The sequence below is a fragment of the Ipomoea nil genome, unplaced genomic scaffold (genome assembly GCF_001879475.1).
Source record: "Ipomoea nil cultivar Tokyo-kokei standard unplaced genomic scaffold, Asagao_1.1 scaffold2510, whole genome shotgun sequence".
In the NCBI taxonomy this organism is placed as follows: domain Eukaryota; kingdom Viridiplantae; phylum Streptophyta; class Magnoliopsida; order Solanales; family Convolvulaceae; genus Ipomoea; species Ipomoea nil.
Window position 1 is genome coordinate 917,664 of NW_017618938.1, and position 11,085 is coordinate 928,748.

At 35.6% G+C, this 11,085-nt stretch overlaps 2 protein-coding genes across 3 annotated transcripts; one reads left to right on the top strand and one right to left on the bottom strand.

Annotated features, from left to right (window-relative positions):
* Positions 1–236: 236 nt before the first annotated feature.
* Positions 237–2,624, bottom strand: LOC109153601 (3-oxoacyl-[acyl-carrier-protein] synthase II, chloroplastic-like). 2 transcript variants are annotated; one of them, XR_002049547.1, is made up of 7 exons: positions 2,440–2,624; positions 1,371–1,450; positions 1,226–1,294; positions 812–1,133; positions 664–683; positions 438–575; positions 237–344 (listed from the first exon to the last, which is right to left on the bottom strand). XR_002049547.1 is itself a non-coding variant. In XM_019301449.1 (5 exons), exons 1-4 carry the CDS (start codon positions 1,571–1,573, stop codon positions 1,011–1,013), a joined length of 315 nt encoding a protein of 104 aa, XP_019156994.1. In that variant the 5' UTR covers positions 1,574–1,674; the 3' UTR covers positions 438–575; positions 812–1,010. The 2 variants fall into 2 exon arrangements, 1 of the variants encoding a protein (XP_019156994.1); XM_019301449.1 differs by lacking the exons at positions 237–344; positions 664–683; positions 2,440–2,624 and adding an exon at positions 1,531–1,674.
* A 3,430-nt stretch (positions 2,625–6,054) lies between these two features.
* Positions 6,055–10,871, top strand: LOC109153600 (cell division cycle protein 48 homolog). Its single transcript, XM_019301448.1, has 9 exons — positions 6,055–6,189; positions 6,337–6,502; positions 6,913–7,141; positions 7,831–8,597; positions 8,681–8,902; positions 9,020–9,091; positions 9,172–9,453; positions 9,691–10,050; positions 10,276–10,871. The coding sequence occupies exons 1-9, from the start codon at positions 6,161–6,163 to the stop codon at positions 10,567–10,569; spliced, it is 2,421 nt and encodes an 806-aa protein (XP_019156993.1). The 5' UTR covers positions 6,055–6,160; the 3' UTR covers positions 10,570–10,871.
* The last annotated feature ends 214 nt before the right edge of the window (positions 10,872–11,085 follow it).

Genomic DNA, 11,085 nt, shown 5'->3' on the forward strand with positions numbered 1-11,085 from the left:
ATTAGTAAAGAAAAGAATAGAAAGTACAGCATGTTTCATCTAGTTTAACTGCTAGGAAGAAGTAATCACAACTTCTCATAAGCAAGCATTTGAGATTTATGCCAAATGAATACTAGATGAATAAACTTAAGAGCCAAAAGCATCAAATGTCAAAATCATAATACAGTCCTTTGCAGAAAACTTACTCAGTGCATTCATTCAAAGCTGTAAGGAGTTTAGACAGTGTATGGCTGGATGAAATAGTCTTTTCTGTCCAATGGCTTACCACCAGTTAGCAATGTAGCACCCTCCCTCTTCCCATGCTCTATATATGAAAGTATCTTCTCATACTGGTTTTTGCTAGCCTAAATGCATCAAATACACATGCATGTTAAAGCATATTGGTATTGGTAAACTTAATGGTGTATATGGCTTGTTTCAAGCAAACTAGATCATACTTGGGGTCCCTGTTGAACATTTGGATCAAAAGGGTCATCAACCACCTTTGCCTTCGCCTTTGCGACCACTTTCTCAACAAACTTGTCATAAATTCCTTCCTGGACAAACACTCGTGAGCCAGCCACACATATTTCACCCTGCCAAAATGCCAAATTAAAACCCCAATATCAATCAGTATATCTACATGCTAAGAGTTGAGGAAAGGAAACCTGGGATGGATATTACCTTATTATATGCGACACCAGCTAAACCAAGATAGCAATTAGAAGAAATGCATAGTAATGATCTGTATAGCTAAATTCTCACATGCTCTTGTTTTTTTTTTTTAAAAAAAAAAAACAAAGTTTAGATAATAAGAATTAGATAAGGCCACCTTAATGTGCAGTTGCTCCTTTTTAGATCCCACAATGACCTTTGTGTCCTGTTTTGATTGAGTGACCTTAGTTCCAGGAAAGATAAAGGCAGTAGTAAAACAGCTTAACTAATAGGACAATGGCAATTGACAACCAATTGAAGTTAGGGTAGGTAGGTCTTGAGGAGATAATAAGAATCAGTGGTTTTTAAAATCATTTTTAATAATAGTGAAGATGGAGTGTGAAAAAAGAATAACCTTCAGGATGAGGTTCTGTCACGTGATGAGCATCAGAAGTGAAACTTCCACCGAGAAATTCAGCATAGATTGTTGCACCCCTTTTCTGCTCACTCAAACAAGGAAAATTCGGGTTGCATGTGATGATAAGGAATGGAATGAAATTACTAGACTTGGGAAGTACATGCAAGAGTTTACCTTTCCGTGCTCAAGTTCTTCCAGAAGCAGAACTCCAGCTCCTTCACCCATGACAAACCCATCGCGGTCCTGTCAATAGCAATATCAGCAGATGCAAGTAATTCTAATCTAACAGAGAAGATGCAAATGAAAGAAATGGCATTACACTATCCCAAGGCCGTGAAGCTCTAGTAGGATCATTGTTTCTCTGAGAAAGTGCCCTGCAAGCAATAAATCCACCAACTCCTGCAACAAGGACGTTCGATATGTGACAACCAAAAATAGCTAGCTAAATCAATGTATAATTACAAAAGAAGATATAATAACAGTTGGTATAATTACTGAATCAGATCCCCCAGAAAGCATCATATCCTGAAACTCTTAAAGCATTTTAAACAATATAAAGTTCAACTCATCAAGATATAGTCATCGTTTTAACCACATTAAAATTATCAGTAAAGTTCATGTTGTAGGAAGTAGGCAAATCCACTTACAGCTTCACCTCTGATGATGTGGTGTATGTATGATTCTTATAGGATAATAGAAGCATAGTTTGGTGATCTTAGCCTAACAGTTTATGTATATTGAACATCAAGAGTCATACATAACCCCTTTATGCATATTGAACAGCAAGAATCATACATACACCCACTGCATTTAATTAATCCAAACATGTGATTAATCTAGATTCTAGTGCAAGGAAATCCAGTGCATTTAAGCATTCCAGTGAACGGAACTTATATAGATTATTATTTTCATGACTTACAAAGTACTCCTTATATTGCATTACCTCAATGGTGAAAAGAGCTAATGCTGTTTAATTCACCATAATTACAAACTCACCTAAGAAAAGGTCAATCATAGCAATTAAAAAACTGCTCATGTCAATTTGGTTCAGAGCAATTTGCTAAGCCACACACCTAAAATGATTTTGTACAATTCTATGCACAATTACGAAATGACAGACAAATATGAAATCATGAGAATATAGATTTTACAATCCATACCAGTTCCTAATGATTCATAAATCTTTCTTTTCCAGGCAGCAACCACTAACCACCAAGTCAATTTTAATTAAACAATAACAATTCTAGACAATAAATCATCTATTAATCCTAAAAGAAATCAAGAAATAGAAATTTTACTGTCACAATACTTCGAAAATTTTCAAATTCACCACTTTCAGAATTAGGAATTTAGGGATTAAGGTTTAACATTTGAGTAATACAACTAACTTGTAGCGCAGCAGAGACGGCAACGAAGATGAGCGAATTTGACGGGAAGAGGCGTGCGCTGTCTCGATGGGAAGAGGCTCGACGGCAACCTAGCTCTGAGACGGAAAAGCTCGACGGCAACCAAGCTTGTTGTTGTTGACCAAGCTCTGCGACGAGAAGTGGCTCGACGACAGCGAGAAATTTGCAGAGGTGGGAAATATTATGAGATTTGCAGAGTAAACGTGCGAGGTCCGCGAGGAGAAGAGTGAACGCTGAGAGCAAATGCGCTTTTTGTCTTTTTGCTTTTTTCCAAGTAGAAAAAGATGTCTAAGCAAATTGAAGTGTTTTATTTTATTTTATTTTTGCATACTGAAAATTAAGATTAATTAAAAAAATTAAACTGCCGAATAAAATTTCCGAACATTCCGATCACTAATTAAAAGTGGTCGGAAACTCCGACCTATTTGCGTCCACCACAATCCTTCAACGAAAAATTGAAAAAATGTAACTTTTTCCAACAAATTTTTTAGGTGGTCGGAAAATGGTTAGAAAATTAAAGATTTCCAGTAGTGTCAATAGAAATTCACCAAAATCGAGCAAAATCAAATTTCAAATCGAAGCAACTAAAGGCACGGACTTTATTTTTTTAAAAAAATTAAACATATCTATTTCGGGGAAAAAGCGCCCTCAAAAAATTGAAACTTTAACTTAAAATTGAAAAATAAAATTGCCCCTAAATACCAAGAAATTATTATAGTAAGTTTATGTTAATGTCCATTTACATTCTTTCATGAAATTATTATGATAATTTTATGTTAATATCTATATATATTTTTATACTTAACATATAAAAATATAATTTCACAATATTATATTATTAATACAATCACCAAATAATTATTATGGTAATTTAGAAATTAATTGCATATATATTAGTAGTACAATTGACTAATAATTAATATAGTAATTAAGCTAATAATTACTTGAATATTAGTATAATCTATATCTATATTATTAATAAAAGTAAAACCATTCTCTTCAAATTTTCCACCCAAACTAATAAGAATATTAATTAATTACGTATATGTAATTAATGTTGTCAGTACACACACACCACGAAGAGTTAGTATTTTAATTTTTATTATTAAAATTTTCAATTATTTAACATTTTGACTAGGAGTTGACAGGGAATGAAGAATCTCATTTGTATTACAAAATTAATAATATATATTGACACACACACACGTAGAGTTAGTATTTTAATTTTTATTATTACATTTTTTAATTATTTAACATTTTGACTAGGTGTTGACGGGGAATGAAGAATCTCATTTGTATTACAAAATTAATAATATATATTGACTACAATTTTATATGGGAATTAACTAATATATTAGAATTTCCTTGAAATTTTTCATGTCAATAATTAACTAATTTTTCTTTTTCAAATTCATTAAAATTCCAACGAAATTCTTTTTTTTTTTCTTATCATTAATTAACTAATTCTTTTTCCAATTCATTAGATATTAGTTAATTTCCATATAAAATTTTGTTAAGAATTAAGCTTTATTAATTCTTTTTACCAGTTAATTAATATTCATATTAGTATAGATTAGTGTACTGTAACTAATTCCCATTTGTATTTGCATAAAAATGTAAGATTCCTTTTCCAGCTTATTTGCGTAAAGATGAATTCTTTTTCCAATTTTTTGAATACTAATTAATAGTAAACCATTGAAGTCAATATGTTCTTAAAAAGGGAAAAAAAAAATAGAAAGTACACACTCCTGAATTCTTAAATATTTTGAGATTGTCTGGACTTCTTAATAATTCATTGACATTAAAGATTGGTGCACCTGTTATGTTATTGCGGAATATAGACCACTCTCTTGGTCTTTGCAACGGTACGCGCCTCATCGTCACAATATTGACAGATCACATTGTCGAAGCAAGAATAGTTAATGGGACACATCAAGGCCGGAAAACCAAAGTTCTTATCCCCCGAATGTCTCTCACCCCTTCTGATATGAGATTGCCCTTCAAGTTCCAGCATAAATAATTCCCGTTGATGCTTGCATATGCCATGACTATATATCAACAATAGTCAGGGCCAAACACTAACTCACGTTAGGTTATTGTTGAAAAAATCAATCTTTAATCACAATCATTTGTACGTGGCTTTTTCCCGAGTCGCCCATCCTGATGGCCCGAAGATGATGGACAAAATTCTGTTACTACTAACAATGTTTTCTACAAAGAGGTTTTCAATAATGTGTAGTTCAAACAATTGATATTATGTTTTCTTTTTATACAAAAATGACAAAATTGCTATATATCTACATAGAAAATATATATTCCGTACAAATAATTTTTATAACTAAGTTGCTAGATAACGAGCTAATTAGCATAATTAATACAAATCATAAACTCTGATATATAAAATCTCTAAAGTTTCAACACCGGATGCGTATATCTACACTTTAGCTATTAATTGGGTAATTATTTGCTAGAATTCAAGCAATGATAACATTAGAAAACATAATTGATCAAACTAAATTTTTCAATTAATATTGCACTTTATAATATTCGATGTTATAATTTATACAATTGTATATCGCTCTAAATATTTTTAAAACATTATAACAAATTCATTTCGTGCAATGCACGAGCGTAAATACTAGTTTGTAAAATAAAGAATAACTTTAAGTAACTCAGATTATTAGGCTAGTCCCTAAATTTTAAGTTAGCCTGTTTAGGCAATTATGTTTATCGATTTCGAATTTATCAGGTTAATTTTGTTTATCCTAACTCTAAAATTTTTTAATTTTATCAAATTTAGGGATGGCAACGGGGCGGGGCGGGGGCGGGGAGTATACTCCCCGTCCCCGTCCCCGTGACCTCGTCCCCATCCCCGTCCCCGTCTCCGTCCCCGGCGGGGAATTGAAAATATTCCCCATCCCCGTCCCCGCGGGGAATTAGGCGGGGTCGGGGATTCTCCATTCCCCGTCAGCGCCTAGTCAAAATGTTTAATAATTTTAATTTTTAATAATAAAAAATATAAAATTTAAGTACTAGTTTCAAAAATTAAAATACTAACTATATATATATATATATATATATATATATATATATATATAAAGGACTAACAGTAGTATACTATATTTATATGTGTAATGAAGAATATATATGTATATAATTAATGTTGACACAGTGTATGTAATTTGCAGTTTTGCACTGTAGTACATAATAAGTATATATACAGGCAGTGTATTTTATATATATTTATAAAATTATTCGGGGACGGGGCGGGGCGGGGAGGGGTATCCCCGTCCCCGTCCCCGTCCCCGACGGGGAATCACACATATTCCCCGTTCCCGTTCCCGTCCCCGTTCTCCGAAAATTTTTTCCATCCCTGTCTCTTTCGGGGCGGGGATCGGGGATCCCCGTGGGGAACGGGGCACATTGCCATCCCTAATCAAATTAGCCTATTAATTTGATTCTGAATAGCTAGGAGTTTCCTTGCAAAACCAAAAAAAGAAAAAGAAAAAAAGAGAAATCAGGGTAAATTTAATACTGATTAGGAATATTCTAGAGTTATTAATCTTAAAAAGAGAGAGAAATACCCTTTTTCCTAATCTATATCACTGTCTCAAGCCTCCAACTCTTCCTTATTCTCGCACCCGTTATTTTCATCTCCGGCGATCAGGCGAATTGTCTCTTGTTACAGTATTCTAGATCCAAGATGAGTCACCAGGCCGAGTCATCGGACTCGTGAGTTCCCCCTCTTTCTCTCTCTCTCTCTGACAGCTTGCAACTCGTTTCCTGTCCTCTTACTCCATGAATCGGTGTTACTTTAGCTTCGGAATCCCCTCGTCTTGCGATATTCTGATGCGATTTTCTTTCTTTTGATTGTTTCAGAAAAAGCACTAAGAAAGACTTCTCTACCGCGATCTTGGAGCGGAAGAAGGCGCCTAATCGCCTCGTCGTTGACGAGGCGGTCAACGATGATAACTCGGTCGTTGCCCTCAACCCCGCCACCATGGAGAAGCTCCAGCTCTTTCGCGGTGACACAGTTCTGATCAAGGTAACTTTTATTTAGTTATTTATTTATTTAATTTAAAAGCTAATGTCGGAATCTTTATTGTTATAATGTACAATTTTGTGATTGCTAGGGTTTTTATGAGAATCGTAGTAGTAATTTAGCTGAACCTCGTAAATTTTTGATAATTATAATAGTCATATTCGTCTGGTTATTTCAGTCTTGGTGGCTACTCATACAATTTTTAGTGGTTGTAGTTTTATAACTTTGTCAAATTTTTGAGTGCTAATTGGGGGATATTCTTTACTTTTGTTGGTCGAGAAGATTATTGAAATATGTCTTCTATAGAAACAATGGCATTTGTAGCTATTAATTGAATTGAAATTTGAAATTTGAAATTTGAAATGTGCTGTGTGGATTGTCTCAATGTTATAGCTTCATTCTTTGATTTCCAGGGAAAGAAAAGGAAAGATACAGTGGTCATTGCCCTTGCTGATGACACATGTGAAGAACCTAAGATCAGGATGAACAAAGTTGTCAGGGCAAATTTGAGGGTTCGGCTTGGTGATGTTGTTTCTGTCCACCAGTGTCCAGATGTTAAGTATGGGAAACGTGTGCACATACTTCCTATAGACGATACCATTGAAGGAGTCACCGGGGACCTCTTTGAATCCTACTTGAAGCGTAAGTATTCAATGTAATTGACCTATTTCATTTCTTATGAGCTCTTATACTTCAAGCAAATTAAATTCTTTGGTATTAAGATTATATATGGGGGATCCATAGTGTACTTTGAATCATACTCGTAACATAAGTAGTTAACCTGATTGACCTGTTTTGTTGCTAATGAGTTGTTTTACTTCATGCAAAATAAATTCTTTGTTAATGGGTTGATACAGGGAATACCTAGTCTAGCATGTGTCTACCAGGCCAAATGTTATTCTCAGTTTTCATTGTCAAAACTATCCATTATCAGTTTTCTTCTTATGACCTTTATAATGATTATGCATTTGGTTAGTGGTAGGAGGGATTCACTGGAAAAAAAAACTGATTATGGTAGGAGGGTTACGTTTCCTCTGGGCTGTAGTTAGAATCCTAAATTTGGCCTTTATTTCCTTTTTTTTTTTTTTTTCTTCTTTAAGTAGGATTATTTTGTTTGGGGTTGGTAGATAAGGTTTTTTATTTTATTTCTTTTAAATCTCTCTTTTAACTGGTTATCTTATCAAATGATTTTACAATTTTTGATCCTTAAAAATCATGTGAATCTTTGTTTATTTCCTTTGCAGTAGTCAGTAGATGCTCTGAGAGGTTTAAAATTCGAATTTTCTTTTTCATCCTAGCTGATTTAATAATTGTGCCTACTTTTGTTGCAGCTTACTTTTTGGAGGCATATCGCCCTCTGAGGAAAGGAGACCATTTCCTTGTTAGGGGAGGGATGAGAAGTGTGGAATTCAAGATCATTGAGACTGATCCTGGGGAGTATTGTGTTGTTGCTCCTGACACTGAAATATTCTGTGAGGGAGAGCCAGTGAGGAGGGAAGATGAGGATAGACTTGATGAAGTGGGCTATGATGATGTTGGTGGTGTTAGAAAACAAATGGCTCAGATTCGTGAATTGGTGGAGCTGCCATTGAGGCATCCTCAACTTTTCAAATCCATTGGTGTGAAACCACCCAAAGGAATTTTACTCTATGGCCCGCCTGGTTCTGGGAAGACGCTGATAGCAAGAGCTGTTGCTAATGAAACTGGTGCATTTTTCTTCTGTATCAATGGACCAGAGATTATGTCCAAGTTAGCTGGAGAGAGTGAAAGCAACCTTAGGAAGGCTTTTGAAGAGGCTGAAAAGAATGCCCCTTCTATCATATTTATTGATGAAATTGATTCAATTGCTCCCAAGCGGGAGAAGACGCATGGTGAAGTTGAGAGAAGAATTGTCTCACAACTGTTGACTCTGATGGATGGATTGAAATCCCGTGCTCATGTTATAGTTATGGGAGCCACAAACCGACCTAACAGTATTGATCCTGCTCTAAGAAGATTTGGTAGGTTCGACAGGGAAATAGACATTGGTGTTCCAGATGAAGTTGGACGCCTTGAAGTTCTTCGCATTCATACCAAGAATATGAAACTTTCTGAGGAGGTAAGGCCCCCTAATTGCTCTAGTCTTTTGGTGTTAGGAATAGTATTTTGATCACCTTTTGTAATGGTAACTCTAATTTGCAGGTTGATCTTGAGAGAATTGCTAAAGACACTCATGGTTATGTTGGTGCTGACCTTGCAGCTCTCTGTACTGAAGCTGCACTTCAATGCATTAGAGAAAAGATGGATGTCATTGATTTGGAGGATGAAACAATTGATGCAGAGGTTTTGAATTCCATGGCTGTTTCAAATGAACACTTCCAAACTGCTTTGGGAACAAGCAATCCTTCTGCTTTACGTGAGACTGTAAGTTTACTATTGCATAATTATATTCTTTGACATGGTATCTTTTTTTCTTCTTTAAATTTAATGCATTTTTGAAGTACAAATTTTAATGCCGTCATTTTTTGAATTTTCATGTAGGTTGTTGAAGTGCCCAACGTTAGCTGGGAAGACATTGGGGGCCTTGAAAATGTCAAACGAGAACTTCAAGAGGTAATATCTAGTTCGGTTTTGCAATATTGCAGTATTATTTGGGGTTGGCTATCATTGATCTAATTCTTGTTTACTTCTAGACGGTTCAATATCCTGTGGAGCACCCAGAGAAGTTTGAAAAATTTGGCATGTCACCTTCAAAAGGTGTTCTTTTCTATGGTCCCCCAGGATGTGGGAAAACTCTTCTGGCTAAGGCAATTGCAAATGAGTGTCAAGCGAATTTCATTAGTGTTAAAGGGCCTGAATTGCTCACAATGTGGTTTGGAGAGAGTGAGGCCAATGTTCGTGAAATTTTTGACAAGGCTAGAGGATCAGCGCCATGTGTTCTCTTCTTTGATGAGCTTGACTCGATTGCCACTCAGGTATTTCTTTTCCCTGATTGTTCAAAATTTGAATAAGAGCAATATTTACAGTGTTCTGACAAACCGAATGAGATTAACATTGATTGGCCAATCATTATATTTAAGGAAATATACTTTGTTAGGATGATTGGAAGGATATTGAGGCAATTGAGGTGTTTTTTCTTTATTTGTTGTATATGCTTTGGTCACAACTTCTGAGCTATGTCTATGAGAAATCTCTTCTTGGTATTGTTACAGAGGGGAAGCAGCGTCGGGGATGCTGGTGGTGCAGCTGATCGGGTTCTTAACCAACTTCTAACTGAAATGGATGGCATGACTGCAAAAAAGACTGTTTTCATAATTGGGGCTACAAACAGACCTGACATAATTGACCCTGCACTCCTTCGTCCTGGCAGACTTGATCAATTAATTTATATCCCTCTCCCTGATGAGGATTCACGCCACCAGATTTTCAAGGCTTGCCTTAGAAAATCTCCTCTTTCAAAAGATATTGATCTGCGAGCTCTTGCAAAATACACTCATGGATTTAGTGGAGCTGATATTACAGAAATCTGCCAGCGAGCCTGCAAATATGCCATTAGGGAGAACATTGAGAAAGTATGTTCTAAGCCTTGTCTACTTTTTACTTTCATTTGGAATAATATTATTCCTTTACCAACTTCAGTCTCAATACTCTGCACTATTTTGCAACTTTGGTTTGTCAATTCTTTGCTGGGATTTGGAAACACTTGGGGCCTATCAAGCAAAATTTGAAAAAAAAAATGCTTTTTTTTTTTATAACAGATTATCTCAGAATACTCAACAAATTCTTTCTTCTTTCAGGATATAGAGAGGGAGAAGAGGAGAAGTGAGAATCCTGATTCCATGGATGAGGATGTTGAGGATGAAATATCGGAGATTAAGCCTGCACATTTTGAGGAGTCCATGAAGTATGCTCGTCGCAGCGTTAGTGATGCTGATATACGCAAGTACCAGGCATTTGCTCAGACGTTGCAGCAGTCTCGAGGCTTTGGAACCGAGTTCCGCTTTGCTGAGTCAGGATCCGGCGGTGCTTCCGGAGCTGACCCGTTTGCGACATCCACTGCTGGAGCCGATGAAGATGACTTGTATAGTTAAGACATGTTAGAATGTCCTCCTACCCTTGTTATTTTTTTGCAATGACACTTCTGCTTCATTCATTGCTCCCATGACTACTGATTAACTGTTCTTTATTGGGCTTCGGATATTGACACTTCGACAGGGTTGTGTCTGGTCAACTTCGTTTCTACTGTTCTCAATATTTTCAGTTTAAGACCTGATAATACCTTTTGTCCTAATTAGATGCATTCCATATGGGCACTAATATTGTTCTTGATCTCCTGTAGAACTGTCATCATATTGAATGTATATTAATATACTTGCCCAGAAGGCTATGAGACGGTCCCCATTCTGAACTTGCAAACCTCTGTTGTTAGATATCACACACAATTGCTTCTACAACACATAAAAGTACTGTTATATCATCACAATTAACAATTGCAATTCATCAAAATATCTTGGTAAATTTAATTTACTTTTAAAATATAATAATAGGCAGAAGTGTCATCCTGCACTATGAACTATCATAGATTGTTCATGCCGCACATTGACTTC

What these genes read in the sequence shown, in the direction of transcription:
- LOC109153601 (XM_019301449.1), bottom strand. Translation starts at nt 1,573, where the DNA reads ATGATGCTTTCTGGGGGATCTGATTCAGTAATTATACCAACTG. An exon ending in TTCAGTAATTATACCAACTG is followed by an intron (nt 1,451 to 1,530) that starts TTATTATATCTT and finishes TCCTTGTTGCAG; the next exon opens with GAGTTGGTGGATTTATTGCT. An exon ending in CTTCACGGCCTTGGGATAGT is followed by an intron (nt 1,295 to 1,370) that starts GTAATGCCATTT and finishes TGCTATTGACAG; the next exon opens with GACCGCGATGGGTTTGTCAT.
- LOC109153600 (XM_019301448.1), top strand. Translation starts at nt 6,161, where the DNA reads ATGAGTCACCAGGCCGAGTCATCGGACTC. An exon ending in CAGGCCGAGTCATCGGACTC is followed by an intron (nt 6,190 to 6,336) that starts GTGAGTTCCCCC and finishes TGATTGTTTCAG; the next exon opens with AAAAAGCACTAAGAAAGACT. An exon ending in CTTCTGCTTTACGTGAGACT is followed by an intron (nt 8,903 to 9,019) that starts GTAAGTTTACTA and finishes ATTTTCATGTAG; the next exon opens with GTTGTTGAAGTGCCCAACGT.